The sequence below is a fragment of the Cladophialophora bantiana genome, assembly GCF_000835475.1.
Source record: "Cladophialophora bantiana CBS 173.52 unplaced genomic scaffold supercont1.12, whole genome shotgun sequence".
In the NCBI taxonomy this organism is placed as follows: domain Eukaryota; kingdom Fungi; phylum Ascomycota; class Eurotiomycetes; order Chaetothyriales; family Herpotrichiellaceae; genus Cladophialophora; species Cladophialophora bantiana.
Window position 1 is genome coordinate 150692 of NW_015971586.1, and position 27524 is coordinate 178215.

Below are 27524 nucleotides of genomic sequence, written 5' to 3' on the forward strand. Positions count from 1 at the left end.
GTCGGGTTGACAATTCGGGCTTGGGGGATCAGCACAGCCCGGTCCCAAAACAGCGTTGATCGTGGATCGCGGACTTCGCCTCTGCTTTGCGAATGGCACAATCTGCATATCGTGGTTCGAGTCCAAGGTATGCTGATACCCAGGAAACATAGGCGGTTTCGTCCACTCTGGTCGTCGCTGCATTTCTCTGGGTGCGCTTGTTAGCCTCAATGCGTTCAATTGCGGGTGGCTGGTGTTGCCTATCAGCCATTTGTTCCTTCTAAGTGGTCGAGCTGACCAGATCGATGGTGTATCGAGCAATTATGTTGATCGCCGAGCTGCGTGATATTCAGGAGAAGACCTGTGTCAATGTCTGTGGAGGACACCAAACGCAGATGGGATTTCAGAATAAAGTGGGCGCCAGCGAAGGTGAAGGGCATCTTGGGTCGAGCGACGAGGCTAGGTTTTATGTTTCACGCAGGTTCAGGTATTGTGTTAGGATTCCTTGTTGCCGGTTTGCAGAGACAAAAGAGGAAATCCAAGGGGCTCAAACAGCTCAAAAGGGAATTCGAGACAGAATGCACGAGTGCCCGAAATGAGGATGAAGCGAATAAAATGATGCGACGAATGGAAACGAAGGACGGAGCTGTCAAGGACGAAGTTGGGGGGTGAGTGTGAGATATGGAGTACTGTACCCTGTACATAACGCGGAGGGAGGTCGGGTGGGAAGCCAGCCGAAAGCAGCTAACTAGGGTCTGTAATAACCTAGGTATTATTATGGAGAAGGTAAGAAGATTAAGAAGAGAAAAACTAAGACAGAAACAAGACCGACAGACACGAGAAAAACAATAGGGCAGCCGCTTACACGACAATCGAGATTACCAAAAACAGCAATAGGGAGTAGGGAGCAAGGACTGGTTTGCCACAGCCGCCACGCTTGGGTGCTATCTCTGGGCGCTGGACACTTCGATTCGTTATCATACGAGACGACAAGAGACGGATATTAATGTCATTAGCATCATTTCTCTAGCAACTTTCATGGCAGACCTTTCTGCTCAGCTATTTACCCTCTAATTCGGAATTGAATTGCTAGCGGTGGATACAAACGGTTGGCCATCTCAATAACAGCCTTATCTCGTGTGGTGTCATGTCATCGTGGTTGTGTGTAGTCGTGAAGTGGTCGTGCTGTGAAGCCAGCCTCTATGCCTTTGCGTAATCAGCGACCAAAAGGAAATTCGTGAACGTAGCCGATAAATGTTCCGCGCGGCGCCGACCGCTCTGCAATACGGTGTGATTTCTGCTGTTGCGAGCAAGTTTGGCGAAGGCAAGTCTCTTGGTGAGACATTCGCGTTGGTGGCGTCTAGTTTGGTGCCATGCTCGCAAAGGCCGAAAGATATGGATGGCCAACTGTTGCCGTCGTAGCGCCAAAAAGGCGGGGATCGTTGAAAAGTGTAGGTAGGTATAGTGACGCTCGTCCGTATCCGAGCCCGTGTCCAAAAACTGCCAGGATTTTGGTCGTCACGCTAGCGGAAGAAGCTTTTGCATGTCGCACATGGACGGTAACCCTCCCGAACGGCACAGCATGGTATTGCCTCGGCTGGGCAAGCTCTGGATCCAATGCCATCAAGAGAAAAAGCCAAAAAAGGCGCTCATGCGTGCTTGCTCCTGCTCAAAAAAAATGTGGTGATAAATGTTCGAAACCCTTCAGGCACTAGGTGCTGCATAATGGATTTTTGCACCGGGGAGACCTTTGGCGACAACTTGATATGTCGAGGATGTGGACAGTGGTGCGAGGTGCTCTATGGAACCGTCCTCCTTGGCGGCTGCAGCAGTCAGTCGAGGGCGCATGGTCGAGGGTTCGTTGAAGAAATCGTCGTCTCGATGGTTCTCAAAGGAGAACCCGGTACTGAAGAGTAGTCGCATTAGATTCTTGATCATGGTCGCCAAAGTGCAGAGCACAACGGAGGCTGAATCGGGGGGGGAAGAAGCGGAGAGGGAAAAAAAAGGGCCTACAAGACCATGCCGAGTAGATATGCTGCCATTGATATAGCTACCGGTTGATGTTGGCAGTGGTTTGAGCAAGTGGGGGTGGGATGTCGACGTCGTCGTTTGCATCAGCTGCTGCCAAAAAACTGGGTAGCGAGCAATGCGGGGTCTAATGACCAGTGGAATGACTTGCGGATCGAATGATGCCCCTTGCTTCCGAGTGTGACGCGGCCTGGGCTCGCAGGGTGACAGTTCAGTGGGTTGGCTGGAGGGGGAAATGCTGGTGGCTGGGATGCTTGAGAGATAGGCTGTGGATGGTCGGACCAGGTACGAGGTAGACATCTGTGAAACTTATACTCGGTAGAAGGACCACGCGCAGGTATATATGTATGTTTGACTGCGCGGTATGCAGCAGTGAGCACGGAGTACCGAGTATGGCTTTGGGAAACGGCCTTTTGCGAACAGCGATCGAGGCTGATGGCAGATCCATTTTGATCCAACGTACCATCGTATCACAGGGAGCCACTCGAAGCGCCCCAGAAGCCATCCCACGAGCGTCTCGGACCCCTTGTTTGTTCAGAGCCTATCGTGTCTCGCCTGGTCAGAGTTGTTCTCCGCATCGAAGGAGAGGCTCCGGCCAGCACGGCTAGCTGTTCCTATTCTTCTTTCCCGGCGCAGTGTCAGGCGAGGATGCTGAGTCGGTGCCCGTGCGGCAGTGTGCTAGTACGAGCAACAATGCGATTAAACCCGGAGAGACTCGATCCTGCTTCCTGGGAGAGGATGAGTCGAGTACTGCACCAATCTGCCGTTGCCCATTCAGAGCTCCACGTTACTCCATACAAAGTACAGTGGGAATTCCATCTCAAATTGTTTATTGCCTCCAGCCAGCCTTGTTGTACTCTCGTACGTTCTCGCCTTGGCTGGGAAAGGGGTGAGATCCATTTTGGGAGCTGGCCGTGGATGCTCAGGGTTGATTGCATGACGTTGGCCTCTGTTTTTGGTACTGCTTATGGGTAGTCGAAACATTTGGTGGCCCTCGGGGCGCAGCGGCCAAGGAGCGACCCACAGCAATGCCAGAAACTGCCGATGGCTTGACCTGGAGTGGCCTAGGCTCTGGTCTACGACCCCCATGTTGCAAAGATGACAACATCTGCGGCTAAAATTCCTCATTCTTGCGTGGACACCGTCGAGTCGCGGGTGATACGTACGGAGTACCTAGCATGATGCCCACCAGCCGTTCGGTTGGCTGGTATGTTGGCGGAACTCGAGGGCAGCTAAACATTCCCTTTGTTCCTCGTGTGAAGGGTTTCTGCGAACTCAACCGTCCACGTTCCCCCCGTGATCGAATCATGGTCCCCTATGTCTCTCCTCCGGTTGAACGCAGTTTCACCCACACACCGTCACGGGGAGACATTGTCACACCGATGCTGAAGGTCGTTTCCCCGTCCTCCATATCATATCGAGTTTCTTCACTCGGCCAATTGCGCGGATCTCGCGGCTGGGTTCTGGACGCGGGAGCGTTTACAGCCTCGAGGTATTGAAACGTCTGCAAGATGCGGACAATAACGTAAGAGACGTTCATCATCGCCATGTTCTCTGGGATACTTTGTCAGTCTGGACCAGGCTGAGCTCAACACCGCCGATCAACAAGGACTTACTGCCCAGACAGACGCGCGGCCCGAGGATAAAGGGCATGAATGCCCCTTCAAAATCACCCAGTGTGCCAGCGCTAACTTCTTCCCATCTTTCCGGTCGGAACGCGTCAGCATCTTCCCCAAAGATATCTCGTCGATGGTGCAAAGAATAAATGTTGAAGGCCACCTTGGTGCCTGCTGGTATCAACAGTGGACTTTTCCCATCGGGCCCACCCCCTTCGGGGAGTACAGTATCGACCTTGGCAGTGCGCCCATCCAGCGGTACCACAGGAAAGACCCGAAGTGTTTCGTTCAAGACGTGGCGGAGATATGGGAGAGTTGTGACATCTGCCCCCGTTGGAAGCTTTCCCCGCGGGAAATGGGTGTCGATCAAACTCCGCAGCTTTGCCATGACTTGGCCATGTCTGGCCAAGGCATAGATCACCCAAGAGGCGAATGAGGCCGAGGTATCTCTACTTGCCAGCAGCAACGCCAAAAGTTGATCCCTTATCACATCGGCCGGAATATTATCTCTGGCCACCAGTGAATGCATGAATGATGTGCTACCGCCTTCTCTAGGGTCTGCCGTACGCTTCTCTGCCTGAGAATGCAGCGCATCTGTCAAGTATCGGTTGACAAATGCTTGACAAGTCCGACATGACCGTCGGAATCGAGGTGAATCGCGAACCCAATAAAAGCTAATCAGCTGACCTCTCTGCCCTAGCATTTGAAGAGCATAGTCAACGGCAGTAGAAAATTCCCCAGCACTCCCTTTGTCCTGCTCACCTGACCAGTGCTTCAGGTCAGAGAGCAAGGAATTGGTGCTGTGCCCGAAGACTGCCTCGGTTGCAAAGTCGGTGCTCAGTTTCAGGAGTAAGTCGCTCATATCAATGGGATCGTTTTTGGAGGCAACGCCATTAAGCCGCCGCAGAAGATGCTGGATATGTGTCTCTAGTTGTACGAAGTCTTGATCAAAGTTTCTCGTGAAATGTGGTCTGTATCAAATCCTGCCATCAGTATTGCCACATGATCTCGAAAAGAAAAGCCCACAAACCTCAACATGGCACGAGATCTAGTCCACTCCCATCCGTCCAAGGCCAGAATACCATGTCCGATGAGGGCGCGAAAGTTTCCGGCACGATCCGATCCGATCTCATAATCTGGAGAGCAGGGTTAGTACAATGTGCTGTGCTGTGCGAGGTTAACTCATACGGACCTTTGAAGCGGGTTTTGCAGATGGTTTGTACGTTGGCTGGTGATCTGGTCAAGACCACTAGCTGGCCGGTCACTCGTTGCGTATAGGTGTGGCCGTGTTTCTCGAATTCTTGCAGCATGAATGCTGGCAGTCTGCCTGCTCGGTCTGCTCTCAGAGTCGGAAACATTCTAGGAGATGTTAGGATCAGGCTCAAAGACAGAGTTCGGGTAAGCGATACTTGTCTAGCCCAAAAGGCATCCACCATGGATTATGTAAATGCTTCTGCGCTGGTTTGCAGCCGTTGGAAGAAGCAAAGGCCGAAAGGTCCTGAAGGGGCCAAATCAGCCCAGATGGACAACCATATCGTCCCATATAAAAATGAGTTGGGAACAAGCACTGGAGGTGTGTTGTACCTACCCTCCACCTTTTCCACCGTTCGATCGCAGCCCCTGCAAGAAACAGGGCTAGGCACCACAATAATGCGCCGAATGTGCTCATCGCTTCAGATCCAACTGTCCCAAGACTACTACAGGTTTCTCCAGGTTAGAAGGTGATGAGTGTTGCTCTGTGGGATGAATAGGCCGTACTGGACCAGTGTAGATTGTGATTACGCCTCTGGACCTTCATGGCATCGGAAGTGATAAGTGGCAGGAATTTCCATGTTCTCTCGGAGACAAGATTGAGAACTGGCTTGGGAGCAAGAGCGTCGGATTTGTTGCGGAATTCGGTAAAGTCTACGACTTCGTCTCGTAGGGGGCGAGGTGGTCAGTAGTGCCCCAGGTGAGTGGCGCAGTCGTGCTACTTTGACTGAGCGGTTCATACCTTTGGCGACTGATGATTTTTGCATCCCAGGGAGATGATTAACCAGTAACTGATCACACTGAATTCGGGGAAGGAAAAGATCCTGAGAAGCATGTGTGATGGAAGAAAGATAGCACAGGTTGTGACTGTGTGAGCACACCTGATACGTGCGAACTTGCAACACCAAGCAAAAGTGTGGCGTCCTGATAAACGCCTGCCCAACCGATCTCATCCCAGCAGGCAAGATATGTACATACACGCCCAAAACTCCATTGGTGATCCACCATTGCCCATACCGTCAGCCTTGTCGCAACCTTCCTTCTTACATCGCTCGTGCCATCGTCAAGACGTCGTCATCATCATCATCATCATCATCATCATCATCATCATCATCATCACAAATGCGGCACCCATCTGCCCCAGTCCACTTGTTCGTACGCTGATTGCGGCATCCATCTCAACGCCGCAAAGGATTCTACAAGCACATAGAGCCTGGACACGCCATAAACGATAGCAACAACAATCGATGCCGGGATCCTCCACCAAGGAACAATCACTCCGTCGGTCACTTTGCCCTTCTTAGCTCTTCTATGGGCCAAGAACTCTTCAAAGTGGTCCATGAAGAACCAAGCAACAACACAACATATCATGACGATGGACGAGATTCGCCACAGCAAGCGTTCAATGTTGGTCGCAAGAGGTATATTCCATGCCGCAATATGGAGACCAGCATAAGCAAGCGTGGTGATGGCGCAGACAATTGTGACCGGCTTCTCCATCACCGGCAGGCGGTCATTGCGGATTCGATTTGCGTCGTACGGTTTGCGTCCCCAGAAATGGCCATATAGGTCAGTGAATGAAGCGGTAAATGTCGGGAGACCATCATCGATGATTGTCAGCTTGTTGTACGGCGCCAGAAGCCTGCCATTGTTATCGACCACTTTGCTCGTTTGATGTCCTGCGACATACTCCTCCAGCAGATCTCGCTGCTTGCCGCTCCGCTCCACGAATCTCAAGTCGATGTCTTCAATCGCATAGGCTGGCATCTCGAGCACAACAAAAGTTTGCACGTCGTATGGTTTCCGATACCACGCGATGAAAGTACCAAAGGTACAGACCACAAATGATAAAGTTGTGATCTCCAGTGTGGTCGTTTCTAGTTTTTGGATGGTCCGGGCGACCACCTGTATGGCGAGCCAACCCACTTGCATGATGGCCAAAAATTTGGCCAAGCTGTCGGACTTGCTGCGGTCATTAATTTCCAGGGGGGTTATCCTGGGCAGATCGATGTATCTCTTCCGAACGAGGTGGTTGATGTGTTTGGCGGTGACAATGTACACCTGGCCGGTGCTGTCCCTGAGTCGGAAGCCACCCATGTTGGCATAGAATGCATGCCGCAACGTCCACCTCTCATCATATTTTCTTTTTTTCTCCTCTTCGAAGGTCTCGGATCGACGCAGCTTTGGTCGGGTATTGTCAGCCTTAGTCAAGTCTGCAGAATCTACCTCCGGGCTGTTGGGACCGATCAGCTCGATTGTCGGGCTAGCCTTGGACTTTGCGTTCAACCTCTCGCCAGCCTCCATTTCGTGCGCTTCGTCGAGCTCGACAATGATCTCTCTCATTTCGCGCCAACAAGCACGAGCTAAAGACCACTGGCCAGCGGCCAGCAGTAAGACAATTTCAGGAACCATGCAACAATTTCCAACTCCGAGCACGTTAGTTTGGTACTCAGCAGGAACAAGAAAGGGACGCACCCCATTTTATCCTTCGCAGCCATAAAGCTAGGGTTGTATCAGTATCTGGCGGAGCCGGTACGTTGAGATGAATGGCCGTCCAAACCTGGGCCTCCTTTTAGCACTGAAGAATTGCGTCGGGGCACACACAGCTTTCAGCAAAGCGCTTTGGGACACCGACGCACGTTTGGGAGAGTACGTACGCATATGAAGACGGTGAACAAGCATGACCAGATGATATCCATTGTGCCTCGCTGGTTTGGAGAATCCTGCCAGGTGATAAAGTCATCGGATTCATCATTGCCTTGTTGCGCATGGCTGAATGTTGACAGCAATAGCATGAAAAGGACTGAAGAGGTCTTCATCGTATCTTTTCCTGCTGGAGCCGAAAGGTAAGGAATCTGAGTCTATGGATGACCCTGGGACTGAATTTAAGAACGAGGGGGCATAGTTCGTTATATCTGCAGAGCGAATGGCCCGCATGCCAAACGGATGGTGTTCGTGTACCAGCAGATATGCGGACCCGTGCATAGTCGTCGGCTGGTATACTGAACTGTGCGATGGGTGGAATCGCCGAGATACCGAGAGTATCCGCACTCGAGAGACTGAGAGTCGTAATGTGAATAGTTAGTCTGCGACCAAGGTGTATGCACGTGGGATTGTGAGGTCTTGCACAGAATCGCAGCCTGAAGGGTGCCATCAGTGACACAGCCTCGTGGAAAGAGTCATTATTGCTGAGACAAGTGTAGAGGCAGAGGGGGAACTAGGAAGTAACAGAAGAAGATGCAGGGCAGCAGAGGAGCGAGTTTCACATCCCTCTCTCGAAACCGAGCCTCGACTGCGTCGTCAACTCTCAGCCATGCATGAATCACCTGTGGCACACAGATAGCTGAGAATCGAAGGTCTAATGGATGTGGCTGGCCTAGTTCTCGACGTTTTGGGTGATTTGTTACGGAGTAATCGGTACGCCGAAGGTTGCAGGGCGTGGTAATGACGGGAGACTGGGAAACGGCACAGAAGAATAAAGTTCGATCTTCAAAACGTATGTACTCCGTACTCAGAGCTTGGGTACTATCAGGGCCCCCAATTCAAGGAGGATCAGCGAAGAGGTGAGATGTCCTGCGACTTCAACACTGATGCACTGCTTCTGCCCCCAAGTCAGAGGGCGCGTAGAGTTTCATTTTGGCATTCCTGATAGCCGCCCAAGTCTCATGTCCAGCACCCCTCCAGCCCGATCTGGGGGGCTGGGCCGCATAGACTGGCTACCAGTGGGTGGCTAGTACCCAGAAGGCGAGGTAGACTTGCACCATGGCCAAACGCGTCTCGAGGGCCGTTCCGCTGAGATGTTTCGATTTGGCTAGAGTTGAATTAGTAATTAATGGAGAAAGTCTTGTACCTCGCAGGGCCAAAAGAGGGCAAGGAGGGGAGCCATCCAGCCTTGTGTTTTCATTTGTCCACTCCCACAGTAAGGAAAGGCGGTGCCCTTTGGTGCCCTGCAACAGTACAAATTCCTCTGCATAAGTCGGGCAGGATGGATAAAGACTCACCCCCGCCATCACCACCACCTTCTCCTTCTGCACAAAGGGAGGGCTTTTTGGCCTCTTTACCCAGAAAATGGAAATGGTCAGCTTCAGTATCGTTGTGATGGCCCTCAGTCGATGATTCCCAACAAGCGAGCCCCTGGCGGGAATTCCTGACTCTTTCTCAAGAAATCCGATCCATGACTAAGTCTGCATCCGATCGCTCGGCATGCCACAAGAGGAAAAGGGCCAGGTATTTCCCCCCAATATGATGACGAGTCGTTTTCATTGCCATTACTACTCAGTACAATACTCTTCGTCGTCTCATGCAACTACCGCTTTCCACGTCCAAGGCAGGTAATGCCTCAACCGTCATTGTTATCTTGAGACTTCCACAGCGATGAGCAACTCGGTTACCTCGGTGGAGCCGAGCTCGCTCTCTCTCTCTCTCTCTCTGTGTATCCCCAGGACGGTCTTCTCTGTCAAAAATCCGGCGTCCCAAGACCTATCGGTTGCACTCAGTTCTTGGCCGGTATTGATCACTCGGCACAAAGTTCAGAAGCAGACGTATCTTTCCCGAGGCTACTCTCCTGGTGTTTGCTGTTGTTAACACTCGTTCAGCAGAATACCCATCTGGGCGCGGAATTTGTTGGATGCTTTGGTAGCACCTATGACTATTATTAGTGTCACAGCCTCCGACACGCAGACTTTTTTGACAAAGAAGAGGACTACAGTTCCTATCTGCGAAGCTGGCTCTTCAAGCATCGTTTTGCGGCTGAGGGCTGATCAGGGTAATTTTGAGGGGGTCGTGATGCAACAGCGCTCATGGTTCTGACTACAGCCCCAACGAGAACTCGTCAAGGCTGAGCTTCCGGCGAGAAAAATGTTATCTTGCACCAAGCATATGCACTCTACCAGCTTTTCTGTGCTTTGCTCCACCACTTGGCCCATGATATCATGTTTCAGACGCTACCGCCTAAATCCTGGCCATTCCAGCTGGTAAAAGCACTCCAGAAGGGGGCGAAAAGAAATTGAGGTAAAGACGTTGAAAAGTGCCAGCACACTGGTCGAAGCCGAAGTGGAATAGGGCCGAGCGGTCTCAGTGGCCTAATCTTGCTCATCAACTACATGTCGAATTGAAAAGTGCTCAGCAAAATGAATAACCAGCATAGCTTCCTCAACCGGGAACGGCACGCATTCTCCGACGCTTACACGCTTGCTGGACTAATCCTGCTTCTGTCGTTGCTGGAGATTCACTTGCGTCTCTCGCTTTCGCCTGCGCTTGCTACAGAGGCCATCACCAGCGTCCCAGGTGTTTCCCGCATTCGTATTGAGTCAACGCCAACATAAGCATAGCGGAGCTAACATGTCTCAACTCACCTTGACCCGCCACTCATCTACCAAACCTTTGTAGTCCTCTGGCCCATATGGGTACCAGATCTCCGCCCACCAGCTCTTCTTCCTTCTAAACCTTAACCCTATATCTCTCAACAACATATCCATGTATGGCACCGCGTCGAACACGAAGTCCGGAAATTGCTTCCCGAATGCGCCCGGATACCGCCATTTGCCGAATTGGGTTTGCAAGATCGTTTCATAGGCTACGGCATCCGGATCGAAACTTTTCGTTGGATTATCTCGTTGAGCAGGCAGTTGGCCGTTGAGATAAGCTGTGGTCCACAGCGCTTGGGCTTGCGCGACCGGGACGGTGTGGATTGTCAAAAGGATGCCGAGGAAAGCGATGGAGGGGTGGTTGACGCTCGTGGGCGGCACCATAAAGCGATACAGGCGGAAAGGGCGTTCGTTAACAACGGCCTCGCCCTTTGTTGGTTGCAGAGGTATGTAGTTTTGGTATGCATTTGGTTGGTCTTTAAGCCGGGGAAAACGACTAAGAATCTCCTTGTCAGCGCGACCGAGGAGTTTGCATTCTGGTTCGCTCGAATGATTCGGAATCCCTAGCTCTGCGTCGATACCTTCGGGCAAGAACTTCACAGAGGGTCGATGGTGCCAGCCCGTAGAGCAAATCAAAGCGTCTCCACTCAGTTCCGTTCCGTCGCTCAGATACACGGCTCGTTTCGAGAGATGATCGATGTCGGCGACATGAACCTTGATAGTCCCGTTGCGAACGTATTCAAAGACATCAGTGGGATAGTTCAAGATTGACAGCGAAGATGCATGCCAAAAGGCGGGGACCTTCGGCCTCAACTTTGCGGTCTCGGGGTGTTTGTTATAGCCAGTCCGCTCGTCAAGATCGGCCGTCAGGATGTCCCAGAACCTGTCGACGAAGAATCTTCCGATCCAGGTACAATGGAGCATCTTCCGAACCCATGCGAAGCCGTCCTGGTCGCCCCAAATGCAAGGGCTGAACCAGGTGAAAAAGCGGACGCCCACCAAACCCTCAAGTCTCTTTCTGAAAGGTGTAACAAGGGACGGTGACATCCAGTTGGCACCGTGGCCAGACTCACGGATAATCCAGTCGACCGTCACCCCTTGCGACGCAAAGGCATATGCCACGTCGTACGAAGACTTGGAACCTCCAAGGAGAATGATGTTCTTGGCGGACTTCAACAGTTGGTCTGCGTGGTCATTGAGATACCTCACGTGGAAGACAGGGGTCTCAAAAGTGTCCTGGCCTGGGAACTGAGGAATAAACGGATTGTTTGTCAGGCCGGTAGCAATGACGAGCTTCTTTGCAAACACACTCTCGACAGTGTCGGAAGCATCTCGGTAGCTGACTTTCCATTCATCTGGAGATAAACGCTCGACAACCTCGACTTTAGCATTAAGCTTGGTCCTCCTGGTCAAATCAAATTCAGCAGCAAAATCCTGAAGGTATTGGTGCAGCTTTGGGCCCGGTATGTGCTCCCCGGTGCTGATTCCCCGAGCGGATCGATCGAGCGGGAAATCCGAGTACTCATAAGATCCTACCAGGTTATTCGAGTGAAGGCCCGGGTACAATCGATTTGCAGACCATGTCCCTCCAATCGATTCAGCTGAATCCAGCATCAACAATCGAGCATCTGGATAGACATCCAGGTAGGTCTTTGCCATGATAAGGCCATGGATGCCTTTTTGAATTCAGAAGAATGCTCTGTCCCGTCTCGAGGCCATGAGGTGACTCACCAGCTCCAACGATGACTAAATCATACATTTTCTTTCTCTATCAAGCTCACAATATCGCAATGAACGGATGATATCGTTTCCTCTCGGTCGCTGTGTGGATGTGTGGATGTGGAATTGCACAAAGATTTTCTTTATAGATGCTGTATTCTACTTGGATCAGCTTTTGAGTCATTCTGTTCTCACTTAGTGGCGTGTCCAGGATTCACAGTGCTGACGCGTTGTAAAATATAAGCAGAGGCACCGCATTGCACCGCATTGAAGAAACGGGGAGGATTGCTAGTTACGTGGACACGTGCCACTTGTGCTGATGTTTACCGATCGATGATATTCTTGCCCAGACAAGCCTAACGAACAAATCATCTCTCTCTCAAGCAAAAGGATCCAGCCAAATGTATGCTCTTCGTCAGGTACTGGTATAGAGGTTGTACTCGGCTGAGTGACCGAGGGAAGACCGAGTATGTATGTACCTATGTAACAATGGTATGTGTGACGCAGCGTGTCGAGCTAGTACCAAGTAGTCTCAAAGATCCAGACGCGCCGGACACTTCGTAACGGGATTTGGCTGGAGATTGCTCAGGGCAAGACAAGCTAGACTGGTGTCACAATGCATGGGCCAGGGGAGACCCTCTAGAACAAAGTGATTGTTGATAGGCCGACAATTGCTGATGAAAAATGACGAATGATTGGGACACAGCCGACCTGACACGCGAGCAGAGATTCGTCTTGCCTGGTTGAGGTATTAGAGTCGTGAGATACTCGGTAGGAACGGATGATTCGATGGGCAAGGGTCAGGAAATGGACTTGAAGTGGGCACAGTTTCTACAGGGGGGAGGCAAGACCAGGCTAGTGGAGGCGCGAAGTTGGGTTCGGAAATTGACGCTTCATGGTTCGCTGAGGTGATGCCAGTGACACGCCATGATGTCCCGATTGGAGTGTTGGATTGAGATCCTTTTTCTGTTTATTTTTTTTTTATTAAAGGGCATTGGTTATATTTGGGAAAAAGGATAATGGCTCTAACTACCGAGTAGATGAGAGAGCTTGCGGCTGGACTTTTGTCTGCGGTGCGTGCTGGTGTAGATGGGACCAGATACAGAAAGATGCCTGGAGAACCACCGCCGAATACATTCTCGCACCTAGGTAGGCTGCTGACAGGGTAAGGGGTTACTCCGTACTGCGTAAGTATACTTGTACACCACCTGGGCCACCTGTACAGAGTACTGAGTACAAGTTGAGTACAAGTACACGGCAAATAAGCCCCCCATCAGCCACCCGTGAGCCCAGAAACGCCCGCGGAAGCCCACTGGCTGATCCTGTGTCCAAATTTCAAGTAGGAGTTGCGAAATTCAGGCCCCGCAGCCACTCCGTTAACTTCACTACCACAGCAAGCCCAGGTACTTGGTGCCCCCAGAGTGCTCCCCGAGTGCTCCCTGGCCCTGGCTAGCCAGACTAGTGGCCACCCAAGAAGAACCTCTTGTGCGCCGAAACTCCACCCATTCGTCCTCCGTGGTCACCGAGCACTGCATCCAGCATTGGGCCTTGGCACAAGTTGCAGCTTTGCTTCTCTTGTCTTCTTTGTAGCCATGCAATATCGTTTGCTTTCAGCAACTCATTGCTTTGCCTTGGGCAAGCTCACCATCTGTCGTCTCTCTTTCACTCATTCTTTGTCGCTCGTTTTCCCCAACTGCAGTCATTCTTTTGGCACCTCACCCAAGTCATTCATTAAATAAACACCCGCGCGGCTGTTGTGCATTCGTCCTGCGCCTTCATTCCGTGTACAGTCTGGACCTCACATTGACCACCAACGCAACTTTGTCCTGCCAAACAAGCTCAGCAAAGGCTACAGTTCTCTGTCCGCCACCATGTCTTGCTAGAGCAACTGTTAATCGACACCTCTGCCTTTGTCGGCAGACAAAACCAATCCTCGATCCAGCCCTAATATCATGTCCTCCTCTATTCTCCCTGAAAATGAACCACAGATCCAGCCTCGGAACCCCTTCGCTCGTCCAGGTCCCATCCCGGACATTCGGTTAGAAGGCCTTTACCTGGAGAGAACCCCTTCGCTTGTACAAAGAGCCGAATCGTCTTCGAGTTCATCGAGCCCAGCAACTACAACCTCGTGCGGACCAAACGACAATTCAGGCGCCTGCGAGAAGTATTACGGTTCTGATGGGTCGAGTACGACTTTGCCCATCGTTCTGGGAGTGGTCATTCCTTTAGGGATCGCGTTGATCCTGTTGCTATACCTGCACCGGCGCCATGTAAAGAGGTTGAAACGAGAGGATGCCGAAGACAAACACAAATCACTCGATTTTGGCCTCCTCGAATCTAAGCATCAACCGGGGAAGAAAAATCGCCGAAAGGACCCCGAGATGTCAATGGCCCAGGAGAAGGAAAGTGGCGGTAGACGTGGTCGGGGCTTGTCGCTTGATATGGGTGTTAACAACCCGTATCTTCTGCCTCCCGAACTGCAACACTCTAGGGAATCACTGCACTCCCTCTCTCGTTCCATAACTGGCGATGACAAGTATCGGGCTACCACGTTCATTCCAGACGATGGTTCTATTCGACCACCATCAAGTCTCAGAAGCCCAGTGGATGATTCATCAAGTTTTACTGGGTCTTCTAGCCGCAGATTTCCGTTCGACTCGAACCAAAACTTGTTGCGCAATGCCCAAGAGCCTGCAAATGGGGCGCCTCTATCTCAACGCAGTACTCTAGCGGACCAAGCACGGGGGAGCCGTATACCCGTTCCACCAGGAAACAATAATAAGTTGCTCGCTCCCGCTTTGCCTGATCCGGTACGTGACTCCGTTGTGAGCACAGCGAGTAGCAACGGTGGAATGAATGCCCTGAGAGCCAGTAACAACTACCTCGGCCAATTCATTAGTGGTGGTGGACCATTTGGACAAGAAGATCCGCCCAGCAAGAAAGAGCCCGTATCGTCTGTGAAGGAAGTACCAGTTGAGACAACGGTTGTGCAGGTCCAGGCGCCTCCTGCGGCCGTACTCAAGGACGCTCCGCCTTCACGTCCATCCTACACAGTTTCAACCCCTCAGGATCAGACATCCACGGTCCCCGGCATCACGTTGAATCTACCAGAAGAAGAGCGCCAGCCAAGGTTACCCCAGCTAAGCTTCATCGACTCCCAAGGCAACAGGCAGCAGACACTGCAGCCCAAAGAGGACACTCACGCGCCCCTAGATGTGTCAAATAATACGTCTGCCTCCGCTAACGCTTCTTCGATGGATATTCCTCACCCAGAGCACTCGCAAAATCAAACATCGCAAGGTCAAACCCAAGTTCAACAGGAAGAAGACGATTACTACGATGAATATGAGGGGTATGGTGACTACCACAACGAGCATGGGTATTATGATTACCAGGACTATGATGACTACACCGGGTACGATCCTCGTCGACTCACAATGGGCCTGCGACCATTGCCCCCGGACGATCCCACCGAAAACCCTGAGCAGCGCGCCAACCGTATCAGGTCTTTTTATAAAGAATACTTTGACGACAGCAAACCACACAACCATGCTCAAAACATGCAATATTACGACGGTGCTGAAGGCTATTACGAGGACAGTTATGGACCAGGTGCCTATCAAGATGGCTACTATGATCAAGCGGCATATCATCCACCTCGAGGAATGTCACAAAACGGCACGTATGGAAGACATCGCGCCACAGTGTCTAATGGAAGCTACCAGTCAGGTCCCCGGGCATTTTCATCAGCATCAGGTCGGTATGGAGGGGGATATCCTCGCATGCCGCCGAAGAAGAACTTGCCGCCACCGAAGGCATTGAACGTCCTACCCACACCTGCAAAACTCAAAGAGGACACATTCTTGCCCATTGACTTCGCTCCGCCCAAGAAAATCCACAACCAGAGGGCTGGTACTCCTGATAGCCTTCGAGGAGGATTGAGACCTTACTCCCCAGCAGTAAGAGCTCATGTTCCCCTTGCTTCGTCGTTCGATGACCTGGCGGTGATACCAAGCCCGTAAGTTCTTATTTCCCAGAATCTAATGACGGGTGACGATAGCTAACCGTTATTGGCAGACATCAATTAAGAAAGTCATCCACATTCACAGCTTTGGACTTCGCACCTCCGTCGCGACTTCGATCAACCGATACCGGAAGTGAGACAGGAAGTATTCGCAGTAATCGATCGGGGATTTCGGCTCTCCACCTCCACAACATCCGCACTGGAGCATACCGAGTCAGTCGAATACCAAAGAATGTTGCAGGGACCCGAGACGAGCTTGCGGCAGCTTTGAGGCCACAATGGGATCTAAACCGATGAATGCCCTTTATACAGTGTGATGGATGTATCTACATTGACCGATATCTTTGACCCAAGGACATGACTCCTCTATATGAGACCTTTCTAAGCAGCATGGCGACTGGCGTTTTTTGGGCGGGCTCAAGGGCTCCTCTTGGTGGAACACCGCCGTGTGTTGGTCTGCTGGGCCTGGGAGTCTTCCTTTGGGAGTCTCTGGGGCTGCCCGTGTCTAAAAGTTCAAATGTACAATATCAATGCGGGGAGATATTCCCCCGCCTCAAGATCTATGGCGGTGGTGAGTGGTGACAATACGAAAAAAGCATTCATTTCCATTGATTGGATTGCCGACCAATTCCGGGCTCGATCCAACCGTGATGCAAGCTGTCCTTTCTCGTACGGGATCCATCCGAGCTGCATGGTATTATCTCATTTTCGTTGGCAGGATTCTTCGTTGAGAGTTACCCAAGTATGAATCAGCTGCCGCAAGCAACCAGAACCAGTCAGCTCGGCATGTGTACTATACGGGCAAAGACAAGCAGAAAGGCGGAATACAAGATCCAGCAGCAAGGAGTCCTGGGTCAGTCGGCACTTTGCAGAACTGGCGTCTCCCAGAGGGAGAAGGTCGGGGGCGAGAGTCGTACGATTCCTTTTCGCTTCGGTGCGGCTTGTGTATCAAAATGACGGAAGAGATGGGCTGGGATTTCGGTCGCGACGGCGGCAGTCTCACATCATCAGGTGAGTCGATGATACACAGGGTGCTCCGTACCCTGTACGGGGGACGGGGACCAGACTGCCCATGTAGGTCGGTACCAAAACTGCATAGAGCCGCACAACACAACAGCACTCGGAATGTGTTGATGGCTATCCCTTAGCCATGGGACGATGATCGTACATATGATGGCGATGATCATCAACGCCAATTGATAACCATCCTCGATACTGTGTATGTACATAGCAGACCGCCTCGCCGAAGTGATACTACCTAGGTACCTACTTATGTCGAGAGCAGCGACTAGGGTTGTGCCCAGTTTTGTTCTGCAAATCTCAAACTGGACGGAATCTCGGCTGCGTGGGTTGGGGGGATGATTCGGGTTGATAGTGTGTGGGTAGGGAGGGCTATGGGCCAAGAGCAGAAGCTCCAGAGGGCAGTTGGGGGCACTTAAAGGCAATAAAGGCACCCAAGGGACACCTAGTCTGAGTCGTAGGTATGTGCTTGGTGCTTGCAGGAGGTGCCAGGTGCTTGCTTCCTGGTAAGTTTAGCATGCGGCTTACCCAATAATAATCACATGGGCTCCACCGACTACACCACCGGCATGCATATCCACCTCCACAGCCCTCAATTGCAGCTGTTTTCATCGTTTGCCAATTTTCCTCGCTTCCCTCTGCTGCCTCTTTCCTCTTTCTGCCACTGGCTCGCCACTTCCTGCTGCGCCTTCCAAGCAGCAGCTTGTCTTTCCCTCGCTCTACTACATTGAGATGTCGTCTCTCCTCGTCTGTTCGTCCAGTTCGCTACGTTATATCTTCTCCTATCTCACTGTATACGCTAAACCTCGCATCTGATACTGTTAGAAGTCACTGTTCATCGTCATTGTCTCCCTACATGTATTATTGGACGGGCCACGGACCACACACAGCCCTCACGCCCTGAACACATCAAATCCGACTTCGTCTCGGCCGACTTTTTTTTTTGCGGCTGACGGCAAAGACGAAGCTCTGAATTTACAACAGGAGGTCGTGTTATATTGGAATTCAACTACCCACAACCTCTTTGAAGAGCTCTGGGGAGACGGACAGAGTTTGGGTGTGCTAAATACGCGGGACCATCTCCGCTTGTTGCGGCAGGCATTGCTTGCCCTCAAAACTCACTCCAGAATCTCACTGCACAATGTCAACTGGTATGGATGGTCCTGTCTATGCACTAGCTTCCAAACTAAAAGAAGATAGATACAAGTGCGACCGACTCGGTCATCACGACTGTTATCGGCACAACCTCGACCAGCCTTACCACCTCCTTCTCTACCACTGTCACTGTCACGGGACCATCCTCAACGCCTGATACCGTAACATCCGACACGTCCTCCCCGAGTACGATCACCTCGTCTGTCTCAATTCCCCCTTCGACAACAGTGGTAACTGCCTCCACCACTCCCGTCGATACCAGTCCCAGTGTCGTTGCTGTCACCGAAACTATCACTCAAACACCTGCACCGTCCTCGGGAGTTACCCAAAGTCCTTCCGTTGTTGTGGTCACGTCCACTCTCTCTCAAGACACTCCAACTTCGAACACTGCCACAACCTCGGTGACGCCCACTTCTTCTAACACATCCCCCACGCCATCAACATTAAGTGCCTCAGGCTCCGGGTCTGGTTCCTCTAGCGGTCTCAGTTCAGGCGCAAAGATTGCAATCGCAGTTATCATACCAATAGTCGTCATTGCTGCAGCATTTTTGATTGGATTCTTCTGCTGGAGGAAGAGAAAGGCCAGAAAAAATGCGGAGGAGCTCCGCAAGAGCGAGATGGCCGAATATGGGTTTAACCCTAACAGCGATCCCACACTGGGAGTGGCAACAGCTGCATATACAGACAACCAATCTGAAGGGCAAGATGACAACAGTGGATATCGTGGATGGGGAGCAACATCATCCAACAGGAAAGCATCTACTACGCTAGGTTCCAACGGCCGGGCCGCTGGTGGTCCTGCTCTATCAGAGAGCAGCAGTCAACCCGGAGGTTATGCTGCACAGGCTTCGCCCAATGCGACATCCGACCAATATTCTGCAGACCCCCTGATGAATGGTCATCCTGAGGGTGGAGATGGTGTCGCCGCACTTGGGACTGTCGGGGGACTCAACCGGCATCGCAGTGGCACGGGAGATATCCGCCGCGGACCATCCAACGCCTCTTCAGCATATTCTTCGGGCCACCACTCTGAGGCGTCTTCAGATGCACCTCAAATGCCTGGCCCATATTATCAGGAAGAAGTCCCTTATAACATATACAATGACGCAAACCCCAGCCATGGACCGTATGGGGATGGATCGTACGGTGGATCTGGCACACAACCAGTTATACGTGACAACCAAGCAAGAAGGAGCGCCCGCGTCGAGCGAGCACCAACATTCCCGCAAGCCCAGGGCGGGATCTCTCAGAACTTTTAAGCATGTTGGCGGGTTGTCTAGGATATTTGTTCCCGTCCTCTTTTCCTCTGTTTTGTGATCTTTTTTTGATTGTTGTTCCTGGGCGGAATTGTCAGTTTTGGGAAAAGCATTTGGACAGATCTCCTCGGATTGATCTCGCTCGCTTGTTTGCTTTTTAACTTATACCCTGCACTTTCACCCCTCGTTGACATTTGACGAATCTGTTATGGATCATGGAGAATTTAGCACCTCCACCTGGAGTTATTGAGTGGTCATCCAACGACAACTTTCTCGGGCGTCTCGATGACAGAAGATACATATCCCGTCCGCTCAGTTTTGAGCACGTAATTAAAGAGTCTGGAACCGCGGAGTGTGAAGCACCAGGAGCTGGGATAGATCTCGAGTGCGTAGGTTGACAATCTATGTATCCGAGGGCAATCAGTAGCTCCCTCGACATAGGCATGCTAGGTGCAGCTCTCATTGAAAAGGACCTTTCAGATCAAGCATTCATTCAGACTGCCCTAAGCACTTCCCCCCGAAAACACTCGCTAGCCTGAACCGCAAACATGGAAAAGCTTATGAGATGCCGCTGTATGGACATCTATCTCGGGTTCAATTACATACTTCCAGACTAACGCAAGGCTGAGATATTACGCTAGTCTAATCGATAAGAGCAGCCTTGTAACTTTGAAATTCTGCAGAGAACCCAAGACGCCCACAGTAGTTCATTTCAAACTACTTATTATATCTTGTAAATCTGGGGAGAGCCATTGCACGGGGATATAATATGTCTCCATTTTCGAGCACAATCGCCGCATTTCCAAGATTTAGAGCGATCAAAAGCGGAATCTTCAATTTCGACAGCGCCCAGCCTGGAGCCATCCTTGCCAGCAGGAACAATTGCTCGAGTCAGGAACGCATCGTCACCTCTGTACTTGACTCATTTTGTGCAATCATCGTTTTCCGGTCATATATCAAGCGCACCACTCCAAGTCGATATCTTTCCTCAAAAGATTGATCCCCCTTCTCGCCATTCCTTTAGCCGTCAGTCTAGGAGACAACTGGTCGCCGACTACTTCTTCAAGTCGGAATACCCTTTGGAGTGCTGTGCCTCTCTCCAAACCTCGACATCTACACTCATCACCTCCTAGCCAGTCCCTCTTGCCTAGCATTTCTTCCCACCATCCTTCTTTTGACCATGCCGGGTCGTGGCCGTGGCCGGAGTGGGTTCCGCACTGACAACTTGCCTCGCTCCGTGCTCGTTTCAAAAGCCCTCTCCCGCCTCCTACGCCATGCGGCCGTGCAGGAACACATCCCCATCGACAGCTACGGATATGTTCGTATGGATCACTTGCTGGGATGGCAGAGGTTACGAAATATGAAGCCGCCGGTAACGTTTGAGGAGGTGATTGAAGCTGTCAAGGAGAATGACAAGAAGAGGTTTGCGATGAAGTACGTCAGCCCTGCAGCAGATGAAAAGGGCGACGACGCAGGAGATCAGGGAGGCGAGGCGGCTACCACGCCGACCATCGAGGCGGATACGGGAATACCTGAACCAAAGTCAGAGACTCAAACAGAAACCGAAACGCAGCGCGCAATATCTACATTGGAGTCTCTACGTGGCGACGAGGTTGACACGAGAAGATTCTTCATTCGCGCAACCCAGGGTCACAGCATGAAAGCCGTCGAAGCCGAAAATCTCCTCTCTCCAATATCGCTGGACAATCCGACCACCATTCCGGACACAGTTGTGCACGGAACATTCTACGGGGCGTGGGAGAAGATCTTGCGCAGCGGCGGCCTGAAGAGTATGACCAGGAACCATGTCCATTTCGCGACGGGCCCTTCATTAAGCGAAGTGTTACCAGCATCATCGTATGTGGATGATGACAATGACGGTGCCGGAATTGGCTCTGGTCACAATGCGAAAGGAAAGGCGACGCCCAGGGGAAAAGACAAGTCGAGGAACAACCTGGGCGTATTGCTGGGCAAGAACAAAGTAATCAGCGGGATGAGAAGCGACGCGCAAATCCTGATCTACATCGACATCCGCAAGGCCCTAGCCGAGGACAAGGCCATGAAATGGTGGAGGAGTGAGAATGGCGTCATCTTGTCAGAAGGTGTAGTGGCAAATGCTGCTCCTCCTCCTTCTCCCCCTCCTCAACCAGACACTCAGGAGAGGAGTGGGGAGAAGACAGCAGGGACAGAGGCAGAGGAAGAGGCAGAGGCAGAGGCAGAGGCAGAGGCAGAGGCAGAGGCAGAGACAGAGACAGAGACAGAGAAAGAGAAAGAGAAAGAGAAAGTGGTGCCGATCGCCTACTTCCTCGCGGCCGTCGAGATCAAGGAAGGGATCGGGCTGCTTTGGGAAGCCGGGAAAGGAACGGTCAGGGAACTGCCTGAACAGCTGCGGACGAGGGCTGTTCCGAGAGGGAAAGGAGAGCGGCCGCAAAGGAAAGGGAAAGGTAGAGAATGACACGTAGGTAATTAAAAGGGCCCCCGGCTACCGAAATGCCTAGTATCTCACACGGTGTAAAGGTCACGGCTGCCTTTTTGTTACCGGTTTCGATTCTTTCAAACACATATGGTGTCGTATGTGCGTATAGAGGACAAGGCTGGCGTCCGAAGCGCAGGATGTTCAATCACCTCGAAAGGCGAGGATTTAATCGAGCCTCCATCCTCTCCAATTCTCGAGACTGGATAATAGGCTGTGACTATCCCCAGACCCCTGTGTTGGCCGGTCATCCCCCGCAAATTGATGATGGAGAGGAGACCTAAGGTGGTGAGCGCTGCCCTGGCCAATTTTGGCCACCAAAGACTTCGAGTCTTCTGCTCTGTATTGCCCTTATTTGCCCTCGCAGCCAGCCTTGCTACATCTGACCCGCTCATCCTTCCATGTTGAGATAGCTTCTCGAACGATACTCCACAACATCGCCAGATATGCTGTGACCAGTGAGTAAACACGTTAGGCAGTGTTTGGACCGAGTTCTCTGCGCGACCTCCCTTCGCAAATGCGAAGCGGAATAAAACAATCAGAGAACGGGGTGAGGCAATGGCTTCGAACCATCGTGCTCAAAACCTTGACCCTTACTGTGACTTGAGGATCTGTGAATTTGGTCTGTAGGACCATTTCAACACCGCTTCTGTTATTTGTCACTGCACAGTGACTGAGCTGCTGAGAGTCCGCTCCTCTGTTGCCCTTCCTTCAGCGGTGCTCCACCTCTTGTTTCTGGATTCGACTCTAGGTAAGTAAAGGTACCATGTCGTCCGTCAGCGGCCACATACCTTGTGCGCAAGTCATCGGGATACGGTCTTCGAGCGCAGTGCTCGCAACAGCACATTCCCCACCTCGAAAACTGGTTCTTCGGTACTGGCGCCCAGACGTATATCTCGGAGGCCCTATCCTTCAGGTAGAGGCCAATACCAAGCAAATCAACGGTCCTCTTCCCAAGTTCACTTAGAGGGCGCATGGGGAGGCTCCATATTGGTCTTCTTGGCCGGGGGCAACCCAGGAATCTTGAACCCTCCATTTGTCGTAGCAGAACTGACTTGGGTAAAGGTGCCACTTGAAAAGTAACCCGCGCTTTCAGCTTCGCGCTTCCTCTTCAGCTCGGCCTGCACCTTTGGGTCGACCAACTCAAGACCTTGGATGGGCGTGAATGCGATTGAACTTGCGGTGCCGGCTCCGACACCACTGCTTCGAAGACCTTGAGTCCGGATTGCAGTGGCGTTTCCTCCAGCTAAGGAAGATCCAAACCCCCGCAAAGATGTGGCCGTGCCGCTGTTTAGGCTTGTCGCCGTACCAGAGACACCCCAGCCGGGGTTCTTCTTGCTCAACTTCGCCATGGTTCGACGATCGACCTGTGTGGCACGTATCCTACCCTCGTTCTGAGCGCCAATCATGCCCAGTCCCACTGTTTCCTCTCCTGTTCCGTAGCCGACTTCCTTTTCTTCCTTGCCGAATGCCATGCGGTTCTGTTGCTTTCTGAGCTCGGTCATGGCATACGCTTCCTTAGCTTTGCGCGCTCTTCTTCCGCCACGCTTCCTGCTTGGTTTGTCATCGGGTGCCGGAAGAGCTCTTACACCTCTGTTCGGCGGAGGCTCGGTTAATTTATCGAGCCGTCGTAGGCACTCGTTAAGGAGTTGTTCACCTGTTGAGCCGTCGGGTGCTTGATGAACGCTGTCGACTCGAGCAGCAAGGATAAGCTTCCCTGACACGATTCGCATCGCTTGGACCCTCAAGTCATTTGGGATTTCTTGTATGAGGGGTGAATGGTAGAGGTATCCTTGCTGTCGGATCCCCACATTAGTGGCCAAACCACTTTGCCTCTGCCTCTTTGAGCCCATAGCGGGTACATTGCGGTCGGGTGTCTTTGCAAGGCCTTTGAGCCCGCCAGCAAAGTTGAGCAATTGAGCAGCGGTTAGCGAACCAATAAGTGCTGTGAGATTCGGAGCGAAGATGTTCATTCTCGATTGCACGTATTCCGTTAGGACCTTTTTGGCTTTGTCCAGTTGCAGAACCATTTCGCATGCCCGGAGAGTTGTTTCAAGTTCTTGCTCGGTCAGATCTTGGCCTTTTGTTGTTGTCCCTTCCACTGTGACAACCATCAACGTCGGCCCGTCCAAAATAGACCTAAGAGGAAGCCCGACAATATTGTCTGTAGAATCAGCCAAACTTTTGATGTTGTCCACGGGTCCGTTTTTAATTATCGCGACAGTTCTGGCATAATCCAGCGGATTGGCCACGAGAGTCTCGAGTTCGGGGAATCGCGTAGAGTAGTGATCGCGGATGAACTTGTGGACTAAAATAACTTCGCTGTCGATCTGTGTGGAGAGGGAGTTCGCCTGAGTTAAGAGAGCGTATTCAGGGTTATCTTCGACTGAGCCGACAGTGGTTGTCTGCTGATCGGGCGGGATGTTCTGGTAATGTGCTATTTTCTGCAGGGTGGACTAACCGTCAGGGCTATATTCGCATTGTGTAAACGGACAAGGTTATATTATATTGGGAAGGATAAGTTCTTACCTGGAGAACTGGTTCTAGAGTCTTCATCAGACCAGCAACGTTTCTCACGTCGCGGACGCCTCCCAGTCGCATCTTTTCAACCTTGGCCTTGGTATCTTCTTCATCGTCGACAGCCTCGGCGGCAGCGGCGGCTTCTTGAGCAGCAAGCTCTTCGTCGGCATCTCCTATCTCTTCCTCATCGTGAGCTCGCTTTGTGTAATCAGTCGTATGTCCCAGGCCTTCTGTATGAATTGCTTCATCTCTATCTTGGAAACCATTTGCTTGATCGTTGTTTTCGTCACCGGAATCCTCGAAATCATTGAGCAGTTCGTCTGCTAAGGTCGCCATCATCACACGGATGGTAAGAATGGCAGAAAATCAGCTCGGCCTTGTCAATATTAGACTGCTCGTTAAACTTGAGGTCGGACGTGGAGTTGGGCCATCGCTCTGCGGAGCAGGAGAATTACTTTGCGCAGCGGAAAATATTGGCATCCCTACCATTTTGCCAGGCACTGCCGCCTAAAACTCAGCTTGGCAAAATTTCTCCGCAGTCACGAACGTGCCATCACACATACTCCAAAGGTTCCATTTGTCAAGCCAGGCCTCAGTCTTCGTGCGCTTTGTTCCAGCCCTCTTCTTGATCAGCGTCTACACGGCAGAGCATCTGACGCAGAGTGACTCGACCCGATCCATCCTTTCAACCTTACGCTTCTGTTCTCACGAAAATGGAGTCGACAAGAGGCCCTCCTAGGGTCAAAAACAAGGCACCTGCTCCCCAGCAGATTTCGGCCGAGCAGCTACTGCGGGAAGCTGTGGATAGACAAGAGCCTGGGCTGCAAGCACCTACTCAACGCTTCGCCGATCTCGAAGAACTCCATGAATTCCAGGGCCGGAAGCGCAAGGAATTCGAGGATTATGTGCGGCGCAACAGAATTAATATGAACAACTGGATGCGGTATGCGCAATGGGAACTGGAGCAGAAAGAATTTCGCCGGGCAAGATCGATCTTTGAGCGGGCCCTGGATGTGGATAGCACGAGCGTGGTACTATGGATTCGGTACATCGAGGCAGAGATGAAGAACAGAAATATCAACCACGCCCGGAATCTTTTGGACAGAGCAGTGACGGTTCTACCCAGAGTCGATAAGCTTTGGTACAAGTATGTCTACATGGAAGAAACTCTTGGCAACGTCGCTGGAACACGACAGGTCTTCGAGAGATGGATGAGTTGGGAGCCGGAGGAGGCTGCTTGGCTGGCTTACATTAAGCTTGAGAAGAGATACGGAGAGTATGACCGTGCGCGGGCCATCTACGAACGGTTTACAATCGTACATCCGGAACCACGAAACTGGATCCGATGGGCCAAATTCGAAGAGGAGAATGGTACAAGCCAACTGGTTCGTGATGTTTTTGGCGCCGCGATCGAGACTCTCGGTGACGACTTCATGGATGAGAAGGTTTTTATAGCGTACGCTCGTTATGAGGCCAAACTCAAGGAGTATGAGAGAGCTCGCGCAATCTACAAGTATGCTTTGGACCGTCTGCCCCGCTCACGCTCAGAGGCACTGCAGAAAGCGTACACTCAGTTCGAGAAACAATTCGGAAACCGGGAAGGAGTGGAAGATGTGATCCTCGCAAAGCGCCGGGTACATTATGAAGAGCAGCTCAAGACCAATCCTCGAAATTACGATGTGTGGTTCAACCTTGCAGGTCTAGAAGAGACGGGAGGCGATGTCGAGCGGGTGCGAGATGTCTACGAACGAGCAATCGCCCAAGTTCCGCCTTCACAGGAGAAACGTCACTGGCGAAGATACATTTATCTATGGATCTTTTATGCCGTATGGGAGGAAGTGACAAACAACGACGTGGAGCGGGCGAGGCAAGTCTATCAGGAATGTCTGAAGCTGATCCCGCACAAGAAGTGGACATTTGCCAAAATCTGGATCATGAAAGCGCAATTTGAGGTGCGGCAAATGCAGCTGACGGCGGCGAGGAAGACGCTGGGACAAGCTATCGGCATGTGCCCCAAGGACAAGTTGTTTCGGGGCTACATTGAACTAGAGAAACAGTTATATGAATTCGAGCGCTGCCGGACTCTGTTTGAAAAACAGATCGAATGGAACCCGTCAAATAGTCAGGCATGGATCCTGTTTGCAGAGCTGGAGCGCGGACTGGACGATCTGGAGCGAGCGAGGGCGATTTTCGACCTAGGCATTGAACAGCCTACCCTGGACATGCCAGAGCTGGTTTGGAAGGCATACATTGATTTTGAGGAGTACGAAGAAGAATACGACCGCGCCCGCGCCCTGTACGAGCGGCTGCTGAAGAAGACGGATCACGTCAAAGTTTGGATTAACTACGCACGATTTGAAATCAACGTCCCGGATCCAAGCGAACCCGAGGCAGGTGAGGGCGAGGAACAGCTGGTCGGCGAAGAAGCGAAGAGACGGGCACGGAAGATTTTTGAACGGGCGCATGACTTGTTCAAGTCGAAAGAGATGAAAGAAGAGCGGGTGGACCTGTTGAACGCGTGGCGATCATTTGAGCAGGCGCACGGGTCGGCCGAGGACATTGAGAAGATTGAGAAGCAGATGCCTCGCAAGGTCAAGAAGAGGAGAAAGATCGAGGAGGATCGGTTCGAGGAGTATATCGACTATGTGTTCCCAGCCGACGATGAGAGTGCGGCTAAGATGTCGAAACTGTTGCAGATGGCACATGCCTGGAAGTCGAAACAGCAGGCAGACGGGGGTGGGGAGTGAAGCCATCGAGTTTCTCTACTCGGCACCTCCTACTTGTATGTTCACGGAATACTATAGGGAGGATGGGTGAATGCTGGGCCAATACCTCGTCCTGGTGCTTGTTCTTTGCACCATGGGTAGACGTTGGCTGCTATGTCATAGTGCAGCGGAGCCATAACTGCAGCCCCCAATCTTCCCGATGGTCAATAATACTAGGAAGGTACCTCGCACTAGGTAACTGTTCTCTCACCGTGTGTCTCTGTCTCTAACACAGCCAAGTGACATAATGCGATTCAAGCATCGTCGGCTGCAATTGGTGACACCTGGTTCCGCTTCTCCGGCGTTGACTCGTAGACTCGTTGGCTCGCTGACCCCTGGATTTTAGCTAGCT

General features: G+C 51.8%; 9 protein-coding genes across 9 annotated transcripts; 4 read left to right on the forward strand and 5 right to left on the reverse strand.

The window, feature by feature from the left end:
- Positions 1-1683: 1683 nt before the first annotated feature.
- Positions 1684-1917, reverse strand: Z519_07953 (uncharacterized protein; the record flags this gene model as incomplete). Its single annotated transcript, XM_016765683.1, has 1 exon — positions 1684-1917. One exon carries the CDS (start codon positions 1915-1917, stop codon positions 1684-1686), a length of 234 nt encoding a protein of 77 aa, XP_016617728.1.
- Positions 1918-3322: 1405 nt separating this feature from the next.
- Positions 3323-4981, reverse strand: Z519_07954 (uncharacterized protein; the record flags this gene model as incomplete). Its single annotated transcript, XM_016765684.1, has 4 exons — positions 3323-3561; positions 3624-4594; positions 4654-4759; positions 4816-4981. The coding sequence occupies 4 exons, from the start codon at positions 4979-4981 to the stop codon at positions 3323-3325; spliced, it is 1482 nt and encodes a 493-aa protein (XP_016617729.1).
- A 1009-nt stretch (positions 4982-5990) lies between these two features.
- Z519_07955 (uncharacterized protein) lies at positions 5991-7217 on the reverse strand (the record flags this gene model as incomplete). Its single annotated transcript, XM_016765685.1, has 1 exon — positions 5991-7217. One exon carries the CDS (start codon positions 7215-7217, stop codon positions 5991-5993), a length of 1227 nt encoding a protein of 408 aa, XP_016617730.1.
- Positions 7218-10219: 3002 nt separating this feature from the next.
- On the reverse strand, positions 10220-11899 carry Z519_07956 (uncharacterized protein; the record flags this gene model as incomplete). The annotated part of the gene is made up of 1 exon (XM_016765686.1): positions 10220-11899. One exon carries the CDS (start codon positions 11897-11899, stop codon positions 10220-10222), a length of 1680 nt encoding a protein of 559 aa, XP_016617731.1.
- Positions 11900-13911: 2012 nt separating this feature from the next.
- Z519_07957 (uncharacterized protein) lies at positions 13912-16280 on the forward strand (the record flags this gene model as incomplete). The annotated part of the gene is made up of 2 exons (XM_016765687.1): positions 13912-15977; positions 16037-16280. 2 exons carry the CDS (start codon positions 13912-13914, stop codon positions 16278-16280), a joined length of 2310 nt encoding a protein of 769 aa, XP_016617732.1.
- Positions 16281-18144: 1864 nt separating this feature from the next.
- Positions 18145-19417, forward strand: Z519_07958 (uncharacterized protein; the record flags this gene model as incomplete). Its single annotated transcript, XM_016765688.1, has 2 exons — positions 18145-18154; positions 18204-19417. 2 exons carry the CDS (start codon positions 18145-18147, stop codon positions 19415-19417), a joined length of 1224 nt encoding a protein of 407 aa, XP_016617733.1.
- A 1177-nt stretch (positions 19418-20594) lies between these two features.
- Z519_07959 (uncharacterized protein) lies at positions 20595-21869 on the forward strand (the record flags this gene model as incomplete). The annotated part of the gene is made up of 1 exon (XM_016765689.1): positions 20595-21869. The coding sequence occupies one exon, from the start codon at positions 20595-20597 to the stop codon at positions 21867-21869; it is 1275 nt and encodes a 424-aa protein (XP_016617734.1).
- Positions 21870-22846: 977 nt separating this feature from the next.
- Positions 22847-24743, reverse strand: Z519_07960 (uncharacterized protein; the record flags this gene model as incomplete). Its single annotated transcript, XM_016765690.1, has 2 exons — positions 22847-24343; positions 24417-24743. 2 exons carry the CDS (start codon positions 24741-24743, stop codon positions 22847-22849), a joined length of 1824 nt encoding a protein of 607 aa, XP_016617735.1.
- A 377-nt stretch (positions 24744-25120) lies between these two features.
- Positions 25121-27154, forward strand: Z519_07961 (pre-mRNA-splicing factor clf1; the record flags this gene model as incomplete). The annotated part of the gene is made up of 1 exon (XM_016765691.1): positions 25121-27154. One exon carries the CDS (start codon positions 25121-25123, stop codon positions 27152-27154), a length of 2034 nt encoding a protein of 677 aa, XP_016617736.1.
- Positions 27155-27524: the final 370 nt, after the last annotated feature.